We start from the raw sequence: 23,692 nt of genomic DNA, 5'->3' as shown, positions 1-23,692 counted from the left end.
ATGGCTTGCGATAATGCCCTGCGAAGTCTGCGGCAAGTACTTTGGTTTGTTCGTGTTACCTCGCTGCGAGAGGGGCCATTGGTATCGGTATCGCGACGAGACGTTTGGAAGTCGCACTGATACTGGCTTCAGAGCTGTTGCTACCAAACAGACACACGATGAAGGGAATATGCGAGTTGCTCGCACGGACGATTCCAAGACAGTGTGCAACATCTGCCGGGCGGTGGCTGCACTTATGCTATAGCACACGCCGGTGGCACGCTACGTACGGACCGGCCCATATCGGCTTGGGGCAGACATGGCTCAAGGAGCTTTTTGCATCCGACAGTTGACGCACGAGCAGCTTCCCGTCAAAGCAAGGAAATGAGAAGGGTGGCTGGGTAAAGCAGCAGCCTGCGCACAAATGTTGGGTCGCCCTGTCCTAGGTAGTCGAGAAGGCATGGACGTAGGTGATCTGGCAGACGCACGCTAGCTGGCTTCTCCTCGATCTCAGCGCACGATCAGGTCCGAGCGCTCACACCAGCCCGAATCGGTCTATCGAGAGGTCATTGATGTCATCCCGGCGCGCGTTTGAGAGGAACGAGACGTGCTCTACCAGCTTCCAAGGTGCTCTGGCCGCCAAACGGAATCGTGAAGACTTCATGATGTAGGTGATTTAGGGTGGCTGGCTGTTTAAGATGAGAACGGTTGAAGCTTGCGCAGGTACCTGTACGTCAGTGGAGGGAATCTGGGGTAGTACAAAGATTGTTTGCTGGACGCTTGTTCTTCTGAAATGTATCGCACGCTTCTCCCCCGACCGTTTTTGCTTGTTGCTGCATATCGCGCACCTCGTGTGACTACAAGTCCTCTTCGACTTGCTCTTCGCTCAGTCTCATCAAAAATGCCTTCCAAGACCGACGACAAATACACGGATCCGCAACTGCGTGATGAAGTCAAGGAGGAGATCCAAGCTGGTGACAAGGGAGGTGAGCCCGGCCAATGGTCAGCCAGAAAGGTAGGCTCCACTAGTGCGAGTGTCCTTTGCACCACTGACATAGACAATTGCAGGCACAGATGATGGCATCCGAGTACAAGAAACGCGGTGGAGGATATACCACAGACAAGAAGGACGAGAAAGCGAAGCATCTGGATGAGTGGACGGAAGAAGAGTGGCAGACAAAGGACGGCAGCGGAAGCGCAAAAGACAAGAACGGCTTGGAACACCGCTACCTGCCGAAGAACGCATGGGAGGAGATGAGCGAGAAGGAGAAGGAGGAGACAGATGCCAAGAAGCAGGAGGGAGGCAAAGAGGGCAAGCAACATGTGGCCAACACCTCCAAGGCTGCACAAGCGAAGAAAGACGCGACCAAAGACGGCGAGAAGAGTGGCTTTACCAAGATCGAGAAGAAGAGCAATACGGACTGCACGACACAATGGGACGACCCGGACCACATGGAGGAGGATCAACGGGCATACCAGAAGTTCTTGGAGAGCAGCCGGAAATCCAAGAGTCCCCCGCAGGACGATCATCCAGGTCAAAAGCGAGGACGTGGCGCAAACATAGAGGCTCCCAGTGCCAACAAGAGACAGAAGAGCACAGTCAACAAGCACGATAAGCCTATTGCAGCTGCCGGCGACATAACCCGTGTGCCGAAGAAGGGCCAGAAAGTTCAATGGCATTCGCTCCCTGGCTATGTTGACGGTGAGGTTGTGGAGGTTCTGTACGAAGAAAAGCAGGTCGATGGCAAGAAGGTCAAGGCAAGCAAAGAGGATCCCAGGGTGGTGTTGAAAAGCGACGCATCGGGGAAGATTTGCGTACACAAGCCTGAAGCAGTGTACTTCGATTAGAGCATGGTAGTGTTGCCAACTGGAGTTGGAAGCACGAGTTCACGGACGTTCGGAAGAGCACGTGACAGACTCAATCGTCCACGGGTGTCATCCTCGTTATTCGGCGTCGGTGAATAGGGAGGTGCCGTAGCATGTAGCAGCAGTGCTGTGTCAACAAAACCCATTCTATTACTCCAGACTCGATGCACGTCGTGGTCCAGGTGGCGATTGTCAGTAGCGCAGAGCTAGTGCTGTGAGGGTGTGATGCGGCACTCAAACCCAGGTAGTTGCCTGGATGCATCCAACGTCGAGGTCTGGACGTGGTTCACCAGGCGAAGGTCGAATAGGAAGTGTACGGAGCGGGAATAGCAAGCTGTTCGCTCCGCTGTGTGTACGTCTATATGACCGCCGACAGGACGGGCTTAGTTGCAGACGTAGCGGGCCTGGGCCGCATCCAGGCAAGACGGGGAAGGAGCAGAGGTGCATGCGACGAGGGTGTGATTGGGCGGGCAGGAGCGATCTGCACGTCTCCCCAGGTGGTGTATCCACGGCGACGCTGCAGGTCCTGGCGAGGGGCTCGTCTGTTGTCGCGCGCAATAACGAGGGCAGTCGTGCAACGTTGGGCCGTCTTGTCGAGGGGGCAGCGGTGCTGGTGCTCGGCTGATGATGGCGTGAACATGCGTTCGCGATGCTGCACAGCCGTTCGATGTTATTGTCCGAACGGATTAGTCGTCCTCTGGCTTTGTCGTAGCCGGCCTTGGGGAGGGGCTGGCGATCACTAAGGGCTGATTACACACAAGCGCTGTTTTGCAGAATAGTGTTTAGGTGCGCGCAGGCTGTCTGGGAGTGCGCTGCCCGTGGTTCGTCTCGTGTTGCCCAAGCTGACCAAAGACATGGGCGAGCAAATAGCACAACGGCCTGCACTCGTCCAGGGATTACCGGGAGCATGCAGCGAAGCGGTCAGTAGAGGGGGAGTCTGCGGCACGTCATGACAATGGGAGCAGAGAGGGAGGACTGCTGCAGTGCTGTACCCCGCCCTGTCGACAGGCCAACGGCCATCTCGATTGATTCGCGATTGATTGCCAATGCCGCAGCACTGTGGCCGTGTTGTTGGACAAGCCCGCGAGAGGTTCTGCCGTTGTGTTGGCGGCCAGGATGTGCCGTCACGGTCGGGCGCTCGGGCCAGTGAATGCACCCTCCCTACACCAGCATCATGCATACCCTTTAGCTCCGCGCGCACCAGTGCACGGCTGTTTTGCGTGTGACTTTCTCTCGACGCGTGCTTGGGTGCTGCGTGGGGACTTTTGCCAGCTGGATAGCGTGCCGACGAGGCCCATCCCATGCGTGCAGCTGCTCATCCGCCCGCCTGGCGTGCTTTCTTTTTTGTCAACGCCTTTCTGCCGACGCCTTGTGCTGCCGGCTGAGACGACGCCCATTGTGTACCCCTCTCGCCCCGTCCACCACCACGACGGCGACGACTGCCACGGCCGCCGCCTGCTGCCCACCGCCCTCATCCATCCCCAGCCCGCGACGCTCATTACATCGCCCAATTGCTCCCCTCGCCCTCGACCACGCTCGCACTACCATGCAGCTCGTCTAGTCCCCTCATCCCGGTTTCGAGACCCACTCTCGTTGCAGTCAGCAAGCACTACCGCACTGCTCGTCAACGCGTACCTTCCCCAGCTGCACGCCCGACTCTCCCGGACCGTCGCTTTTTTCCCACCATGGTCCTGGCAGCTCTCTGCGCATAGCTCAGCACCCGCCAGCCCTCGGGCACCCGCCCAATCCCCCCCGGCGACGGGCTCCCGCGACGATAGCACCACCCACCGCAGCCATGGCCGACGAGAAGAAACCCCCGACGCTGGCCCCGCCCGCAGTCACTGCCCTCAAGCAGGAGGCTGTCGGCACCAGCGGCCACCGACAGAACATGGAGCGCAGTGTTAGTCAGGACATGCGCAACGAGCGTGCAGACCTCAAGGAGGCCGCCGAGCACAGCCTGAACATCATCATGGACCTGGACCTCGAGGGCAAGATCCGCTATGTCAGCCCCTCGTGGACCGACGTCATTGGCTCCCTGCCCAAGGAAGTCACGGGCAAGCCTGTACTCGAAATCATATGCGGCGGTGCCGATGGCTTCGCCGAGACGATTGAGTCGGTTAGGAAAGACGACTCACGGAGTCACATTGCCCGTTTTACCGTACGACTGGGCCCTCATTCCATCCTGCGCAAGCAGCGACCGAGGCACGCCGCCGAGGCCCCGGAGTCAATGCCAATGTCGCCTACCCACGTAGAGGAAGAAGAGGAGCAGCTGTTGAATCTCGAGGCTCAAGGAATTATGGTATACGACCGTACGACTGGGGCGGAGAGCCATGTACGTCCCAATTCATCCTGACCTTGAACTATACTAACCGCGATAGACTATGTGGATGGTCCGGCCATCGATCATTCGCGAAGTGACAATCGACCTCCCAGAAGTCCTCGTGGAATCTCTCGGGGTCGGCGCTGAGGTTCTGGCTCATTACCTCACTGGCCTCGCCGAGCAGAGCGCAACCAACCCGGGCGAACACGCACCGCCGCTACCGGTACTCTGCCGAATCTGCGAACGACAGATCACACCTTGGTGGTTCGAGAAGCACTCTGAACTGTGTCTACAAGAGCATCGGGCGGAGATGGATGTGCAGATGGCACAAGAGACTCTTGCTGAGCACCGCAATTCTATCGTCAAGGTCCTCGATACACTGGAGTCTCACAGTCAGCGTTCAAGAGCTGCGGCAGTAGACTCGGTACAGCCAATTCAGCCCGCCGAGTACAAGGGCCTCATTATCCACGCAACATCAACGCCATCGTCTGGCACACCCTCTGGACGCAACTCTCCCGCTTCGCCGCCGTCAAGATCACGCGAACGCTCGGAGCGCTCGTCTGGTTTTGGTCATCACCGCGCGCGATCATTCGCCGTTCGGAGGCCTCTAGCCCGCATCGTTGAGCTAGTTCTAGACTTGTGCGACACCGCACTCGAGATCAACACACCCGCAGTCAAGGACAATGGACGTGGTCAAGCAGCCACGGAGATTCGCACACAATCGCCTCAGTCGGAGAACCGTATCTCGCAAGTTCTCCAATGGCAATCGCCTACCACAGGCTCGGTCGACCACACTGAGGGCCTGAAGCTGTTGTGTGAAGATACCAGCAGGCTTGCCAGGGCAAAGATCGATGCAGTCACTCGCCATAGGAGGGTGCTTGAGTACTCTGAACGACTACGCATTGAATTCGACATATTAGTTCAAGAATGCATCGAAGCCGCGATCCTGAAAGCTGCTCGTATCGCTGCTGGCGAGGACAGCTCCTCCGAAGACGAACGACCCGAAGAAGAGGTTCAATCCGACGCCAACGACACCGATACAGCTCCCGGCGAAGAAGGCATATTCCCTGGATCTTTTGATGCGCCTTCTTCCATGGCACAAGCTCTCCGTAACACTTCTGACGCTTCGTTACCAGCACGAGTCGGACGGCGTGAGTCTTCTGTAGCTGGTTCAAATCGATCTAGCAGTCCTAAAGGGGGTTGTCAAACACCGCGGTCGCACGCGGGCGCCATCAGTATAGCGACCCACAGCAAGCGCCAATCCATGCATTTCGAAAGCGATGCTGGTGCGGAGAGTGATACCAGCATGCGTTCATCCGTGCTATCTGGCCCTCGCCGAGCTGATTCACCAGCGACATCCGACGTAGGACTCAGTAGGGTAGCGAGTTCACGTGAACGCAAACGCAAGAGTCTGATCTTGCCGAGTGTCATGTCTAGTCGACAACATTCGCCTGCCCGTTCCATGATACCTCCGCCATCTTCACCTCTGCGAACAAACAAGCCGCGCCTGCCTAGTGGTATGGAGGCCTTACAATCACCAATCACGTCGCCAATCTTGCCGACTACCGAATTCTCTTCGCCAGCAATGGTGCATGCTCTAAACCACCACCGGAGACAGTCTTCTACTGCTGGTTCAGACGGTCCAAGACCCGTCTCTCCTCGTTTGATTCCCACCACTCAGCCACAGCCACGCGCAGTTCCTCCGTCAATAAAGGATTTCGAGATCATCAAACCCATCAGCAAAGGCGCTTTCGGAAGCGTTTACCTAGCCAAGAAGAAGTCCACTGGAGAATACTACGCTATCAAAGTCTTGAAGAAGGCCGACATGGTAGCCAAAAATCAGGTCACCAACGTGAAGGCTGAGCGAGCTATCATGATGTGGCAAGGCGAGAGTGATTTCGTTGCCAAGCTGTATTGGACCTTTTCTAGCAAGGACTATCTCTATCTCGTCATGGAATACTTGAACGGTGGCGATTGTGCCTCGCTCATCAAGGTCCTGGGTGCTTTACCAGAAGACTGGGCGAAGAAGTATCTCGCTGAGGTGGTACTTGGTGTCGAACATTTGCACAGTCGGAGCATTGTCCACCGCGATCTCAAACCGGACAACCTGCTCATCGATGGAAAGGGTCATCTAAAACTGACTGATTTCGGTTTATCGCGGATGGGTATGATTGGCCGACAGAAACGTGCACTCAAGTCTGTCGAGCCTGCGCCGGACCTGCTCAAGACCGGCCCATTCCATCGCGCTACGTCTGTAGGCTCTTCACGATCTGCATCCTTTGACTTGAACCACTCGCCTTCACAGACGCCATCCATGACACCTGCTCTCGCTGGAGACATCGGTCAACCGTCGTACTTTAGCCTTAATCGGGACGGTTCCCAACAAAGCCGTGAGCCTTCAAGGCGCACTTCGGGCACTCGGAGCGACAGCCAAGACAGTGATGCGCTACAAGCCATGTTCCGTCGCTTCAGTATAGCTGACGATTCCTTTGGTCAGCCTCGTGGACGGTCACCGATAGAAGAGGAGGCCTACAGCGACGATGGTTCTCCCGACCTCTACCCTGCTACACATTCTTTGAGTCACTCTGCAGTAGCTCAAAATAGTGCGTTGGCGCCTTCGTCGTCAGCAATGCCACCGCCACCTATGGCTCTGTTCGACCCAGAAGATAGCGACCGCAAATTCGTCGGGACACCGGACTATCTTGCCCCTGAAACTATCGCTGGTAATGGCCAGGATGAAGTCAGTGATTGGTGGTCTTTAGGCTGCATCCTCTTCGAATCTTTGTACGGCTATCCTCCATTCCACGCTGATACGCCCGATGAGGTGTTCCAAAATATTCTCGCGCGTAGAATCGACTGGCCAGAGGATGATGATGAGCTATACGATATATCAGACGATGCGAAGGATCTGATGAATCGGTTGATGTGCTCTGATCCTGCACACCGTCTTGGAGCGAACAAGGACGACAAATACGCTAGTGGTGGAGAGGAAATTCGCAGCCATCCGTGGTTTGCGGATGTCAACTGGGAGACCTTGCGAGATGACGAAGCATCCTTCATTCCTGCACCTGAAAACCCAGAGGACACGGAATATTTCGACACCAGAGGAGCCGCCATGGCAAACTTCAGTCCCGAGTTTGAAGACCAAGCTACTACACCAGCAGGAACCCCAAGTACCGATTATCCCGACCGACCACACGATGCTTTGTCTAGAGTACGCTCTCAGGTGACTGTCTCGACTATGAAGCGAGGACTGATCCCTCTCCATATCCCAGCTCATGTGCGGGAAGGCCGGTCTAGGAGACTCAGTGAACCAATGGCAACTGACGACTTTGGTAATTTCAGTTACAAGAACTTGCCTGTTCTGGAGAAAGCAAACAAGGACGTCATCCAGAAGTTGCGTGCAGAAGCTATGCTTCCACAAAACAAGCCCGCACCGCCTCTGCAGTCGCCTAGTGTCACGTCGCCATCGCCATCGCTGGAGAACAGCCCGATGCTACCCGGCCCGCTCAAACGTACGCTATCCTCTAACAGAGCCACCGGACGGCCCTCTTCTCCCTCGATGAGCGGGCCACATTCTTCGCCGAGTCGTGGTTCACAGCCCTCATCTCCTCTGCTCGTACAGTTCAGCACGGGACAACATGACCGACGCAAGACGTCTAGTAGCTCGTCTACGTTGTCCCATTCGACCAGCAACCCATCCTCGCTACAACCTGGAAGCTTCTTCGATCCTTCCCGTGTGTCAGGCTTGCGACCATCGCCAGAAGCTGTCTCACCCAATAGGCTTTCAAAGACACCGTCGGCACCTCCCGTGGCTTCTCAAGAGAAGCCAGTTACTGGACAACGCCAGTCATCGGCACAAACCAATGCTTCTTCACCACGTGCTCGGTCCCAAACGCTTGGGTCTCAAGAGGACGATGTTGTGCGCGATCTCTTACCTGGGCACTACAAGCGCCGGAGTCAAGTGCTTGATGTGTCTCCATCGTCGTCGGACACGGAAGACTCTCGTGCGAAAGCGCTGCTTCGTGTCCAGCGACGACGTCAGAGTTCTCGAAGACTCTCGCAGATCAGCTTTGGCGACGGTCCTTTCTTCCGGCCATTAGACGTATTGATTTGCGAGGACCACCCAGTGTCACGGCTTGTCATGGAGAAGCTGCTCGAGAAGTTGCGCTGCCGCACTTTGACCGTTACCAATGGCTCAGAAGCTATACGATATGCGATGGGCGAGGTCAAATTTGATGTGATCATGATGGAGTTCCGCCTTCCTCAGGTCAATGGTGCAGATGTCGCTCGCATGATCCGAGACACCAAGAACGCCAATACGCATACTCCGATTGTCGCTGTTACTGGATACCTGAAGGAGCTGCAGGCGCCTCATTATTTCGATGCACTTATCGAAAAGCCTCCTACTGTGGCGAAGCTTACGGACACGTTGAGCAGACTGTGTCAATGGAAAGCACCCCCGCCAGGCTGGACGCCGAACCAGTTGTATCCATCGATGATGCCCTCTGGGCTTCGACAAGAGTCTTCGCGTCAGGAGGACAGCCCCACGACCTCGAATTCTTCAGGATACCCACCCGTCCCTTCTGCCAGTTACCGAGGTTCGAGCCGCGAAGACTCTATTAGTTCTAGCTTCTTCGGTGACAACGACAGTCGTGCAGGCGAGGATATGCCAGTTAGAATCCACAACGCCGACGATTGGCGGGAGCGCGACATCGCACGAGCTATGAGTGGCTTAGGGATTTGCGACGATGCAGCTAATGCTGATGCGAAAGCAGCTGTTCCCAATCGTGTTGGTGCACCTGACCTGCCCCACGGGGACTCCGCGCCAGCCGTTCTCGAGGAGGCAACGATCCGCCGCCAGAGATCGACAGAGCAAGTCGGCGCCAAACGTCGCATTCTGGAGACCCGCAAACACGAATCGGCAGAGTCTGGGGACGACGAAGACGACGAGTTGGGTCATGGTCCAGTGCGCACTCGGAGTCCAAGGTCAAGACCAAAGTCTACGTCGAAACTTGGAATTGAGATGATGCGAACGAACAGCAGAGGCAGCGTCATCTCTGTCGAAGACCCTGGGCAGCCAGATTCAACCCTACCTTCTTCTCCGCCTCCAATGATCACAGAGGAGCGTGCGGCAGAGGAATATGAGGGTAGCCTTGAGGTACCTGCAGTCGCGCCTACGTCGCTCACACCGCCAGTCCTCTTTCCCGAAGAACCCGGCGATGATGTGACTGACTTTGTCATCGAAACTCCCAAGGCGCAGAAGGACGCGATTAGTCCAGATCCGGATCCCACGCCCAAAGCAAAGCCTGCCACGACACCCGACCCAGACCCAACCCTCCGAGCGAACAGTCCAGTGGACCCCTAGGCAGCATCGAGGCAGCTGTCCCGCACACATCTATTAAATTGCGCACTTGATATTACATTTTAAGCACGTCTTTCGCAGCATGGCGTTGGCGGTGTTCCTACCGGGAGGTGCGCCAATGACAGCGAGTTTAGGAAGCACTCGACATAGTTCCTTTGTCTCTTCGCGCTGTCTAACTTTCGCTGCTACGCGACTGCGTGTCGTTTTGAGAGCCCTTTTTTTTCCAAGCAATGTCCATATAGTCAACATCTTCTTCTCCTTACCACAGCTTGGACGTTTTCTGAGTTCGTATCATGTGCCTTGGGAGGAGGCACTTTTGTCATTCCTTTACTGAAGTTGTTACCCAGTCCACACACGAAGTGCTCGTTGGATTCAGACTGTCGCTCGCTTCTTCTTTGGCTGCTGCCTGTATCAGGTGTACTATTATCGTATTGAAGTTTGCGAAACTTTTGTACTTCCGGGTTTGAGAATCACCGATATAACAGCCGTAAATAGCTGAATGGAGATCACCTTGTACACAAGATCATTCTCTGAAGTTTTCTCGCTCACCGGAAACATGCCCATCTCGGCGCTGCGACCATGCCCGAAACGAAGTAAGTCGGCTCTCTCTTGAGATTGTAAACAATATTCGCTGAAGAAGGCCGCAGTTTCACCCAGACCCATGGTAGATGACTAGCACATGTATTCGCTGGGATTCCTGCACACACCGATCTCGATTTGCACAACTGGGAAACCGTCTACAGCCTCGCTACAGGTACTAGCAGCTAGTGCGGTTATCCTACGCTTGAGGGGTTCGCGGGATATTACGGATCATCTCTACTTACTCCCGCGCTGCACTCTTTTTGAAGAATTGTCTGGTGCAGGCAACCTCAGAGAGAAGTTACGACTCCCTACCTTGATGAAGAGTTCGAGTAGAGCCAAATCGCAGATAATCGCTCATGTGAATGATGGGATGAGCCAATGGCAGAGCACAGACGGCAGGAATGGCACGAGCACGTATCGCTGGGCACGACATAGGTACGAACCGTCGCTTTTCGAATGAGAACATGCGCTCCTCGACCAGCGACTGCGCGCAGGCGATCGATTCGAATACCCGTACGGCTTCAATACCTCGTTAACTATCGACTATCGCATACTACAAAGGAAAAATAGACAGCCCATGTTACAAGCTCGCGACAGAGCAATCGGCTAGAGAACGGAGCTTTGTGATTAGAACGTCGTTTGCGGATCAATCCTCCACTCGTAGCAGTCGTTATTCAGAAACCCACCCTGCTTCCCGTTCACACCCCCACATTGACAGCTGTTGACAGGAACCTCCAGGTATTTGTGGCACAAGTCGTAGTCATACTTGAACTGGCAGCCTGGGTCGACGCTGAGCGATATGAGGATTTGGACACCGGTTCCCGTGCTGTGGTAGAATGTGTAAGTTAACGACTTGAAGTAATTTTCCTTGAAGACGTCACCCGAGCTACCTATCGCAATGCAAAAGTCGTGGATGGCGCTGTCCATGCGCGTATGCTCCGTCTTCTGATCCAGACCACCGTAACAGTCGACTTCATTCTGCATTGGATCGCCTTCGCGCGGAGACGCCGTAGGCTCTGGCGGGTCTTCACTTGTTGTCGTTTTCGTCGACGTCCTGGAAGAGGTCGAACTAGACGAGGAACTGCTCGGTATTGGACATACGACCCAGCTGTCTTCCCAGTTTTCGTCGAAATCGCCGTTATCCCCATCCGAGTTGGTGTTGTTGTCGCCGAAGATCCATGGTTCGGTGAAGCAAACCCAGTCTATGAAGCCACACTCCTTGACCAACGGCTCCTCGATCTGACCAATGATAGGCTGAATTTGCCTCTTGGGCCAGCTACCCGTCGGTGGAGGCTGCGCATTGGGACCGATAGATTGAGGTGGCTTTGGAAAGGATATCTTAGGCCCCACTGTGGTAGAATCACCATCTGGACCGGCGTAGATCACCGAAGGCCAGTGGGGTGTGGTCGCGGGTTTGGGCCAAAAAGCCTCGAAGCCCTGGCGCTTCTGGTTGACAGCTTGTCCAGTCAGTGTCACTGGCTCAAACACCCACTCCGATATCGTCATGGGCGGTTTCGTGATGGTGCTCGTCCATTCGCCATCGCTGACCGTGATCAGTGGATAGTTCAGTGTGCTTGTAGCACGGGTCCACGGGGGAATCTTGACATTGCAAGGGGGTGAGCAAGTAAACGCTGGCTGTTCCATGTCCCAGATTTTGGGGTCTACCCAGATGTACTCGTCGTACATGGAGCCATTGCTGCTGACATCCAACACAGATATCTGCGACCAGAAGGGGTGGGAATCGACATTGAGATTATCCTTGGCTAGTATGCCCTTGCCATCCATGACTGCCATATACTTGGCGCCGATGGTAACGAGGTGCTGAATCCTGACATTTGAGAAGTTCTTTTCAAGCAAAAGCAGGGCTTTCTGGCATAGTTGCTGGTCGATGCAGGTCTGCGCGTACGTCGAAAACCACGAGTATAGGCCCGCGCTTGCGATGAAGACATTCTGCGATTCTCGCATTATGATCGCCCACGACTCGTCACACCCACTGAACTCATCGCCAGCCGCACATTCGTATGTTGGGTCACCTGAAAAGACGCCAAGAGCGGACTTGAAGGGAGCGGGTAGGGATGGCGTGGGTTGATAGTATGGTGACTCTGTCTGGAGTAAACCCGCGAAGATGTTTTGGGCTCGGTGAAAGTTGAACTGATAAAATACAGCATGCTCGGATGCAACACCGTAAAGCCTAGTATTGATTAGCCTGACTGCGACGACCGCGAGAGCGGAGATTGAGCTGAGCCTACCATGTCGGCTCGGTGCTTTCGGCCAAGAAGCCACGCGCAACATAGACCGAATTTTGTACCATGTTATTGGCACCGCTTTCGAGATCGGGATCACTGCAGGCGGGTTAGCCAAAGGCACTGGCCGAGAGAAAACAGGTCGTACTTACTCAATCATGTGATCTGCGACCCAGAACCACGCGTTTTCGAGATACGCGGAGCCAGACGACGTCAGGTGAAACATCAAGCTCGCGGCACTGCAGCCTTGATCAACACCACTGGTGACTGGTGGGCATTCCTTTGGCGTCAACTTGGTCCCGGTGGCGCCTCCAACACGTGCGTGGCAATCCCACAGCGCAGCCGATCCAGCGCTCGATGCTTTCAGATTCCACTCGACCAGGATGGCTCCAGCCGTTGCCCCGACTGTGGTGAAGAACAGGTCCTGCATCTCTACATCTCCTACTTGGCCGTTGGTACCGACCTTGAGCAGCACCTTGGGATGGAGCGCATCTTCGAAATAAGACCCGGAAGCAACCAACTGAGACCATGTTTCGCCAACAATCTTGGAGCCACTGGGAACCGTCACTGTCGAAGTAAGTATGTAAGAGCCAGCATCTACGAAAAGTATTCTTCCCAGACTCGCATACAGTGCAGCTTGGAACGCCGCCGTGTCGTCAGTGATACCGTCGCCTTTGGCTCCAAGGTCCTTGATGTGCACGAAGTCGCCCACTGAACGGTCTTCGTACTGAGGCTTGGGACGCTCAAAGTACGCCCCATCGTTATCGACAAGTGTTGAATGACGACGGAAACTTCCGACCTTCTCTCCCGTGGTGAACTTGCGGTCTTTCTTATCAGCCGAGCCTTTGTAGACTGGGCCCATGGCCCATTCGTCGATCTTGGATGAGGATCCGGCCAATATTGTCTTTCCTCCTGTATCGGCGACGGTAGTACCCACGCCTGAAAGCTTGATATTTTCGAGGATGAGACCGGTACTGCCTGACCCGACCGTCGAAGTGGTAGGTGAAATTTGTACCACTGTCTTAACATTGTTGAAAGATGAGTCGAGGAAAGACGCTGAGCCAATGTTGCCCGCCGCTGCACCAGAAGTACTGTCGGGTACAAGTTTGAAACCTGTACCGACGTTGTTCATGGTAATGGACTTCCAGACCCAACCCCAATCCCAGATGAGATGGACACCGATCGTGCAGCCCTCGAACTTCAAGCGCTGCGCTGTGAACTGCTGGCTGCCACCATATAGACCAATAGCTCCACCTTGGAAGGTTATATCTGATATCTGCCCACCGCTGCCATTCTCAGCGTACATGCCATTCTGTGTCGGGCCGGCGATCAGGAGTACATTCTGGGTGCTCGTGGCCTGAGCAACCTGGTAATGCAAACAGGAGACCTTCTGTGAAGCACGGGTCTGTCTAACGTCGATAATCACATTGCGAATTTGCCGGTAGAAGTTTGCCGTGTTAATGTAGTACTCCTCATCTAGACCGTCCGCGCCAGTCCCTCCACCAGTGTACTCGTCTGTCGACAACACTCCCATACCAATGAACGACTTAGATGCCAGAACGGTCAGTCTATCGTTTGCATCTCCAATTACTTGCGTCCCAAATGGCATCGGAATGGTAGTCGAGATCAGGTACGTGCCTGGCGGTATATACACGATGGCATTCTTGAGTGTAGAGCCGTTGCAGCCCTTGCCGCAACGTTTACCGTCTAGCATGGCGGCTTTGAACGCTTTGGTGTCGTCTGTAATACCGTTACCAACTGCACCATAGTCGAGCACGTTCCGGAATACTGCGTATGTCGCGTTATCGCCCCATGGTACCGTACCCTTCCTGGCGATACTGCCCATCCAGTAGGTGCCCTTGGCAGGCACAGCGCGCTTTGTCAAATTTCCGGGTATGCCAACTGCATCAGCTTCAGCGACTAGAGCTGCAGCATTCACGATGCTGTCGGTAATGTTCAGGAGGGGTGGAACCGGTGTGCCGTCTTCTCTTACACGTAGATGACGCTTGGCCTTTGACTGCCCGGTGAAAGTGCCAGGCTTCAGCCCATAGTTGTTTCGCATAGGGTTCAACAATCGGGCTTGGTTGAGCTTGGAAGACTCCGCGATAGCCTTCTCAACGATGATTCGCGCTTTTTCCAGGTCGGACAGTGAGGCGTTGGTCAAGAGAGGAGTGACATCAGATCCGGAGATGGTTCTAGTGTCAGATTGTCGTGCGACTATGGGGTACGATGGAGACACCTGTTCGTTGCGGGGCTCAGTTTGAACATTTGTAGACTCTTCACGAGATTCAAGTCGTTCCATCTCACTCTCTTCATCGATATCGTAATGCTCGTCGAAGATGTCGTCATCGTCATCGTCCTCCTCATCCATCCAGCGAGTGGAGTTCATGTGAGACATTGGGATCGTCGTGCCGGTCAGATCCGCATCGGACCACGAGTCGTAACCGTCGGAGTCATTTGCTGGGACGATGTACTGGCTACCAAGACCGGCGTCAATCAGCTCTTGGATACGATCCATGTCCAGTCCTTGTCTCGGGCCAAACAAATTGCTTGAAATGTTTGAACAGTGTGTCTCGGGTGCATCTCGTCTTTGCTGGTTGACGACTCTCTCGTCAGAACGCACATTACCGGCTGGGTCGTCAAACGTCCAGACCCTTGCTGCGACGCCGTCCGCCGAATTGATGGCTCTGAAGTGGAAGAATGCTACGCTATCCTTGCTCTGATACGTGGGATGTAGACGGAAACCAGAATCCCGTCTCTGCTTTTCGATGATAGATTTGAGCTGACGCTGTAGCTTACCATGCGCATCGGCCTGCCAATTCTGTTCGGCTTTACATCCTCGTGCACAACTCATGGCAGCACAGCGTGTCTGTGATGCTACGTTAGGATCGCTGCGATCCCCTCCGCCCTCTACCCATGTAGCTGGTGGAAATTCATCGCACGTGTACCGCATTTTGGAAAGTGTTGTGATCGCGCCCACGCGATGGTTCCTAATCTGATTGATAGAAGTGCCAGGCTCCAAATCTTTGTGCCACCACACACCGTCGTTTCGCATTACGTCTCGCTGGCTCGTCTCGGGGCAAGGATGAATGTTTTTCCAAGATCCAGGGCAGGATTGTGATCGACGCTGGTATGACCGGAATCTGGCTCTCTTGCCAGTGTTGAAGTCATAGCCGAAAACGCTGTTTGGCAAACGAGTTCGACGTGTACTGGTACTACCAGTTTGTGCTCGTGGTGAAATGCTATACCAGTTCATGGCATTCTCGCAGATGTCTCTCAAATAGTTGCAGTTATATACTAGCACCACTTGTTTTGGCGAGACATCGATGACGCGCTGCTCCGCCGCATTCGGATTGGGACGGCTGCATAGTCTCTCGTTAGTCGCCGAGTTTCAAGCTCTCTAATGTCATCCCAAACTCACTAGAAGTATCCATCCATGAAGTTGTTGGTAATCGGATCGATCACCCGTCTGACATTGTAATCCTGGTCGAGCTGAGCGAGGGCCAGACGTCCCAGTAGCACACCTTGAAAGGCCAGAAGACACGTCAAGAAATACAATGAAGCCATTCTTGGGATGACAATGAGGAGCAGAGAGGTCTCTTCTCAGGGTGCAATGTTGTTTCCTGAGCGGTATATCCACCTTAGGTAATAAGGACAATACTTTGTAGCGACCAGAGAAGCTATCACGCAGGAGACTACACTGGGAGCGAATGAAGTACATTTGACCCGTGGAAGCCGTCGTATGGCCCTAAACCACCTTGATTTTCGACTTTGTAAGACTAAAGTTTATCCAAAGTCCTTGCTCAACAGTGTACCAGACTCATAGACATCTGCCAGGTAGATTGGCAATATACCTTTCAATCGATACCCAAGGTATCCCTACTCATTGCTTATGAGAAGATTGTAAGTAGAGTGTCCGAAGCCCAAGCATTGATAATTTCTTGTACATCCAGACGAGCACACGCAGCCACCAAATTGTTGCGCAAATGAACTATATATTACACGTCATTTGGATCAAAGCTTGTACCCCCATGTTTCTTAGACAGATGCAGCAGAGATTTGAATGCCAATAGACAAGGGCGAATGCATATTGAGCGTGCAAGAGTCAGGATAGAGCCATGCGTAGGACGTGGCTGCGCGGCTTCACCACGTTACTGTGGAACCAAAACGTTCTAAAGCAAGCAGAGCGCCAAATGTTGCAGAATACGATGAAAACATAATTCATGCTGTTTGGTCCACCTTGAAGCGGACATAACGCTTGATGGAATTCGCCATGCTACCCCAAGTAGGTCAAAGCTCTCCAGTGACAAGTCGAAGTAGAAGATGCTCTGCCTCAGGACGAGGATGAACGCAAATTGACTACACTCGTTGACGGTGCAGAGCCGCATTGCCCAAATTGAGGTTGACTACGTGTTTATTGATGTCAGTTTCAGCTAACACGAATTCTGGGCGGGTCTCATGGAGTTCGGAAGGGAAGCTCACCAGCCGGCACCGCAGTCAACCGGAAGTATCCCACATTGACCATTCTTGTTGCAGCAGCCCCCATAAACCACGTTGCAAGTGTATTTGTTTGGGCCTCCACAGCTACCATCCGGTGTGGTCCCAGTCTGCCATGGTAACGGGATAGTCGCAGTGGGGGATGCACGCGTACAGTTCCCTGACTGACAAGAATCAAAATTGCAAAAAGATGCACCATCGCCGCACTTGCCGTCAAGGTTGCAACAATTTCCCCATTTTCCTGCGCAAAGCCGATCCCTGTGTGCAAAACCGCAGGTACCGTCGGTGCTGTATGTTTTGTCCCCCAAGCAGCCGCCCTCGTAACACGTGCCATCAGCGCAATCCTCCCTAGATGATTGTCAGGCTGAGTTCGATTTTCCTACTTCTGTTTCTGCTAAGATTCTTACTCAGATGCGCCGCAAGTGAATGTATTGGCATTGCAGCACGGAAATTCGGTCCCAAGACAGGTTGCATTATTGTGCTTTGGGCCGCAAAGACCATCCAAAGCCCTCACAGGCTCGATATCTAGCATCTTTCGTGTCAATTCTTGGCACCTTGATCTTGCTCGAACGAGTATGTAATTGAAGACTTACAGCCATCGTAACAGTACCTCGATCTTGGCTGGATATCCGAGCAATCCGTCTTCAGCGTTGGGTTCAACCAGAAGAAATAGTCGGTCGCGATTTGATACTTGTCGCAGATTTCTGTGCAAGTATAATAGTTGACATGCTCGTGGGTTCTGGCCCAAGCTCGACAATTGAGTTCGCCAGGCTTCACTTCCAGAATCCTGATTCTGCCGCCAGTGTTCCTCACAGAACTCGTGATTGGCGTCGACAGCGTAGCAGTCCCTGTCATCTCTGCAAAACTAGCAATCTTTGCATCGTTGGACCACGTAACGGGTCGGCAATCATCAGCGATCGATTCGGTTGGGAAGAATGCCAACGTGAAAAGAATGGTGAACACAGTCTGCCTTCTGAAAGAAGACATTTTTGAGGACAGAGCGACGTGACTCTTTGGACTGAATGAGGTGAGAAGTTAGTGCTTGTTGAACGATGCGCTGAGCTACATGGACTGGTAGAAACATACCAGTAGGTGCAGTCCCCTACAAACTCGTCTGCCTCAATATCGGGCGGTCGTCGGGACACCAGTGGCATGCGCACTGTGCATTTGGGTAAGCCTCTGTGAAGCTCGGTACTAAAACCGTTGAGCGATCGACAGAATGCTGCATCCAACATAGCCTGAAGTCTACGTCGTGTAACGCACGGCAGTGTTGCCCCTGCGTATCGCAATATAATCATGTTGTCGTAGGATTGTCCCGCACTGCTACCGAGCCACGATGCATTGCTATTAATTGTACTGATCAAATGATAATGGATAAAAGATGACGGGTTCAACCTCAGGGAGGTCTCTGTGCTGATGAATGGTTGTGGTAGCGGTTGGTGACACAGTTAGGGTTGCATCCGGCAAGCGACGTGGTACCTAGGTAATTGACCGTGATTACGATCACGCTTGTTATCGACGTGCAGACACGAGATCACTAATATAGAGGCTATTTGCATACATTAAGGCTATGTGCATGTATTTGAGGCTAATGTCATTTGTGCACTCATCTCGTGGGTTGAAACATCCGCTGCGAGGAACTTGTTCCTGATCAAGCCAGTTCAGCAATTCCTCGAATATCGTGACATTCATAACATCACTGCAAACTCACTCTGCTGAACCGCCAGCGCAGTCATGCAGATACTCGGACTCCTCCTTATTTCTGTCTTTCCCGCTCTAGGGTCCAGCCTCAAATCTAGAAGCTCTCGAGATACCGTACCGAACTTGAGAGGGGGAACAAAAGCCACAATTCAAAAGAGAACTTGCGGCGAAACCAACGGCCGTGTCTGCTACGGGATTGGCGGTGGTGAGGCGCAAAACATCGACGAGGCCGACATCGCATACGCCGCGTCGTACTTGCGATTTCTGGCCGAAAACAGCAACAACCCACTATGGACAATGCCGCCCGAGTTTGACTGCTCGGAGTGGGGATTACCAATAGCCGACGCCGGGACTGTGCTTGTGCTCGCCAAACACACTAAACCACGCACCAACTCCTCGGTCACCTATTATGACCTTGCTCGCACTATCGACGGTGGTGCACAGGCGACATCCGCTCAAATGACAGAGTCTTTGCTGGGAGCGTGCGGGTCTGGAGGCGGTATGATGGGAGTCACAGTTGATGACAAGGACCCGGCATACAGCACTTCTGCTTACAAGGCCTCAGGCGCAAAACATCAAGATATCATCGTCAAGATTGTGAGGGCTCCGGTAGCTTGATGTTAGACGATTGCAAGAATGGATTAGGTAGCAAGATGCAGACTGTAGCTACGCCAGCCTAGCACTTCAAAACACTGTCTCAACGGAAGCGTGTTGATTGCAGCTCTTACGTGATTCACCACACACTTGATCCTATCTTTTTCATTAAGCAAATCAAACGTACCTCGCTGGACACAATATTTTCCACTGCGCTCTCCATGTTCACCCGTATCAATGGGAAACTTTACGACGGGGTCGGTCCGTTGAATCCGTCCATAAACGACCAATCGAGAGGCCGCTGAAAGACGGAGGAGCGCCAGTCCGCGGAGTCAATCTTCACAGTATCTACTGACATGCTCTTTCGCCAATCCTCCACTGTCTCGAAGTTCACTTGGTCCGGCAAACCATAGCTAATCATCAACTTGGTGTCTGCCGCCAGAGGCTCATTCTTCTTCAAGTCCCCCTCTGCCCCAAAGATGTCTTCACGTCGGCCTAGCAACCAGGGGTGCACCGCTGAGACGTAGTCGTGAATGGTAAGGAACGCGCCACTGGCCTTGACGAGGAGCGTCTCACCCTTCTTCCGTGGCCGATTAGCGCGACAACACCTTAATAGATGCGGTTCCTCCACCTCGTCTGAGTCCGAATCGTAATCTTGAAGCTCTCCAAAGAGAAACTCATCGGGGTCCTCTCCATTCTCCTCAGGATCATGACAAAAGCGGTGCATTTCGAGCCACTGGAACTCCCAGTCTTCGAGAACGTCAATATGAACGATGACGGAGGAAGTTTTGGGTTCGGTGAGGGGCGATTGAGATACCGGATGCCAGGTGGTATTCGAGGCTGTCTGGTCACAATATGGCTCTGTCGCGATGTTGGGATCGTAATTGATGGCCTGCATGACCTCGATCGCGCGGTTCAATGGGCCGTCGAGCGCCCACTTTAGACGCTGGGCATCGAAACTGAGACCGATGGGCTGCTGCGCTTCGCGATAGACTTCGTAGGCCGGTGGTTTTGCGCTGTCCGTTGGTTCAAGAACATCTCTAGACATGTCGGCATGTGTAGGTTGAAGGTAACCAGGAAGCGCGGGACGCCGAGACGACCTGCCTTTGTAGCTGATGCTGACTATAGTAGCCCGCGATTAGGCTGCAGGTTGCGGCGCAGGACCAACTTAGGCTAAACCTACACGCCTAGCGATATCAGACAATCGCACGTCTCTAACTCTTCTTAGAGCAAGATATTTTTACTTTTTTTAGTACAACTTACAATTATAGATTATAGTAATTAGTAGACTAATAGCTATATAGAATTAGCTATAGTACTTTTTATCGAACTTTAAAGTCTCTATATAGTAAAAAGGTATTAAAAAATACTTAGCTTCTAGATTATTTTAGAACTACTAAAAAATTAGATATTTCTTAAACTTTATAAATTTTATATAGATTACTATTACTATAAAAGCTTTTATATAGTCTAGTAATAAAGTACTTCTAAAGCTCTACTAAGAAAAGAGCTCTATAACTAGTAATATTTATACTAGTATATTACTATTTTTATATATAAAGTCTTTACCTTTAAACTAAAGATATTTTAAACTAATATTAATAACTAATTAATATATAATAGCTTAACTTTAAAAAAAAAACTATAAGATTAAAATACTAATAAAGCTAGTATTAATTTAATAATATTATTAAGCTTATAAGAAATAAACTCTAGAAGTATATACTAGAAACCTAGAAATAATTAAATTACTTAGAAAGAGAAAGCTTTCTAAAAAGCTATAAACTTTAAAAGTTATTTTTTAAACTTAGCTAACTCTAGACTAAGGTTTAAAAACTTTTAAATTAAAACTTCTTTTAGTATAGTCTATTATAATAGCTTTTTTCTTATCTAAACTAGTACTATATAATACTATTAAGTCTATAATAGTATTATCTTCTAAGTAGTAATACTATATTTTCTTTTTTAACTAATAACTAGACACTAGTGTCTTAGTAAAATAAAACTAAGAAAGCTAAGCTATAATAATAATTTATTTATTATTATTACTTCTTAAATTAATATATAAGAATAAGTAATTTTAATTAATATAAAATACCTTATATACTTTATATCTTACTTTTATTTTATTTTTTCTTTATTATTAATACTACTTATACTATAGTATCTTAACTTTCTTAATTTCTTACTTTAACTTTAGAGTAGAACTTATACTACTAGTAGAGTAAGCTTTTTTTTTTATATATTATAAACTAGTATATAGATATAAAAATTTATTATATAGTAGAAAGTTCTTTCTTATTTATAACTTATTCTAGTTATAGCTAACTTTTAATAGTAGTTATAACCTCTCTAGGCCTAAGAGATAGAGTCTATAGCGTACCTTTTTTAAAATTAAGTAATTATATAATTATATAATTATATAATAACGCGTTACTATATTAAACTTTAAAAGTAAACTTAAAAAATCTCTAATATAAGTCTAGATTTATAACTTATAATACTTATATTTATACTACTACTAATATAATATTTACTATACGCGTAATTATAATATACTAACTACTTTATATTTATTATATATTACTAATAGCTATCTAAACTATTAACTAGTACTAGTACTAGCTTTATATAATTATATAATACTAAAAAGAAACTAAGTAAGTCTATCTATACTAGTATAAAGCCTCTAAACTAACTTAAAATACTTATATAATACTTATATAATTACTAGTAATTTTTATTCTATATATAACTACTTATAAGCTAATAACTCTAACTATATTATATAACTACTACTTACTATTTATACTTATTTTTATCTACTTATCTACTTATTCTTTATTTATACTAATAAGTTTTTAGCTCTTACTACTATCTTTTATACTTTATAATAATACTTAGATTATTTTAAAGTACTTATAACTACTTTTTTTTAGCTTACTAGTCTAGTTACTACTATACTTATATCTTTAGCTTTTTTTTTTTTTTTAGATAATTCTAAGTATCTCTAACTTTTAAAGTAAACTCTAGAAATAGAGTTCTTTATACTATATATACTTATCTACTACTATAAGTACTAGTACTAGCTTTATTATAGTATAAGTATATATACTATCTACTATTTTCTAATACTTAAATTTTTTCTAAGTAAAGACTTTATTTTTCTTTTTTTTTATAGTATAGTATATAAATAGTATATTTATTTAGAATAGCTTAATAATAAAGAGTATATCTATATAAAGATAAGTATATAATACTAGATGTTTTAGATTAAACTTTACTAAAAAAATAATATTTTAGAAAGTTACTATTATATTATTTAAGTTACTATTATATATCTAATTTCTAAAGTAGAAAGTATTAAAAGTTATATTAGTATTACTATTACTAATACTATAAGAAACTAAGCTTATTAGTAGTACTAAGTAACTATTATCTAGACTAAGTATTAAAGAGTTAAAAGTATCTACTTAAGTAGTAAGTATAAAGAGAAAAGTAAAGTTTAATATCTTTAAAGTAATATTAGTATTAGTATTAAGCATAAAAGTTATACTTAGGTATTTAGCTAGGTATTTAGCTAAGTATTTAAATTTCTTAAAGATATAATAAGTTCTTTAAAATAGAAAGTTATTAAATAAAAAAAAAAAAAAAAAGAAGAAAAGTATTCTTTATATATAAAGTTTTTATAACTCTTTCTAAACTACTATTCTTTATACTATAGTTTACTTATATAAATATTATTTATATTTTATAGTAGTATAGTACTATAATTTAATATTACTCTAGACTTAGAGTTTACTTATATAGTATCTTTACCTACCTAGCTCTATAGCTAAGAGAAAAGCTATATTATTATAGAACGTACCTCTAGATACTTCTTAAGAGTATAGTACGTAATTATACTAGTATAGATTAAGATAAGCTCTTAGAAGCTTTACTACTTAAAAGAGCTTTTTAAGTAAGCTTATAATATAATAATTTATCTTTTATTTATTTCTATACTTCTAGATATAATAGTTATAAGCCTAGTACTTTAAAAAGATAATATAGTTTTATATTTATATACTTAAGATATAAGATGTTTAATAAAGTATAGTAATACTAATTTTATTACTAATCTTTACGCTTTTATAAAAGTACTACTCTATTACTTATAATAAGTAACTTTATAATAATTTTTATAAAAGCTTTTATACTTACTAACTTAGAATATTAGTCTAAGTAGTTTACTTAGTTTAAATTCTATACTTTAAGTAGAGAAATTTAAACTAATATTATCTTTAATACTAAAATAGCTACTTCTATTTAGATAAGCGTTCTAACTACTTTAGAGCTAGTAGTAATTATATAAAATACTTTAGTTAATAAGCTCTACGCTAATAAGTATAACTTATCTATTATAAAGTATAAAGTATAAGTAATAGAATAGTAGTTAAAGAGTACTTATATTAAGTATTTTTAGAACTAAGTTAATTAGACTATTAGTCTAAAGCTTCTAGCTTTTACTATACTTTTTATTTTTATAAAGAAAAAGGCTATATT

At 48.8% G+C, this 23,692-nt stretch overlaps 4 protein-coding genes across 4 annotated transcripts; 2 read left to right on the top strand and 2 right to left on the bottom strand.

Annotated features, from left to right (window-relative positions):
- Positions 1 to 880: 880 nt before the first annotated feature.
- J4E79_009014 (uncharacterized protein) lies at positions 881 to 1,827 on the top strand (the record flags this gene model as incomplete). The annotated part of the gene is made up of 2 exons (XM_049357866.1): positions 881 to 994; positions 1,048 to 1,827. 2 exons carry the CDS (start codon positions 881 to 883, stop codon positions 1,825 to 1,827), a joined length of 894 nt encoding a protein of 297 aa, XP_049207465.1.
- A 1,813-nt stretch (positions 1,828 to 3,640) lies between these two features.
- On the top strand, positions 3,641 to 9,533 carry J4E79_009013 (uncharacterized protein; the record flags this gene model as incomplete). The annotated part of the gene is made up of 2 exons (XM_049357865.1): positions 3,641 to 4,177; positions 4,224 to 9,533. The coding sequence occupies 2 exons, from the start codon at positions 3,641 to 3,643 to the stop codon at positions 9,531 to 9,533; spliced, it is 5,847 nt and encodes a 1,948-aa protein (XP_049207464.1).
- Positions 9,534 to 10,739: 1,206 nt separating this feature from the next.
- Positions 10,740 to 15,209, bottom strand: J4E79_009012 (uncharacterized protein; the record flags this gene model as incomplete). Its single annotated transcript, XM_049357864.1, has 3 exons — positions 10,740 to 12,303; positions 12,362 to 12,454; positions 12,508 to 15,209. 3 exons carry the CDS (start codon positions 15,207 to 15,209, stop codon positions 10,740 to 10,742), a joined length of 4,359 nt encoding a protein of 1,452 aa, XP_049207463.1.
- Positions 15,210 to 19,394: 4,185 nt separating this feature from the next.
- On the bottom strand, positions 19,395 to 20,195 carry J4E79_009011 (uncharacterized protein; the record flags this gene model as incomplete). The annotated part of the gene is made up of 1 exon (XM_049357863.1): positions 19,395 to 20,195. One exon carries the CDS (start codon positions 20,193 to 20,195, stop codon positions 19,395 to 19,397), a length of 801 nt encoding a protein of 266 aa, XP_049207462.1.
- Between the last annotated feature and the right edge of the window lie 3,497 nt (positions 20,196 to 23,692).

Source organism: Alternaria viburni (assembly GCF_023758015.1).
Source record: "Alternaria viburni strain BMP 2772 chromosome Unknown scaffold_23, whole genome shotgun sequence".
NCBI lineage: Eukaryota > Fungi > Ascomycota > Dothideomycetes > Pleosporales > Pleosporaceae > Alternaria > Alternaria viburni.
This window is presented reverse-complemented; position numbering and strand designations above follow the sequence as displayed.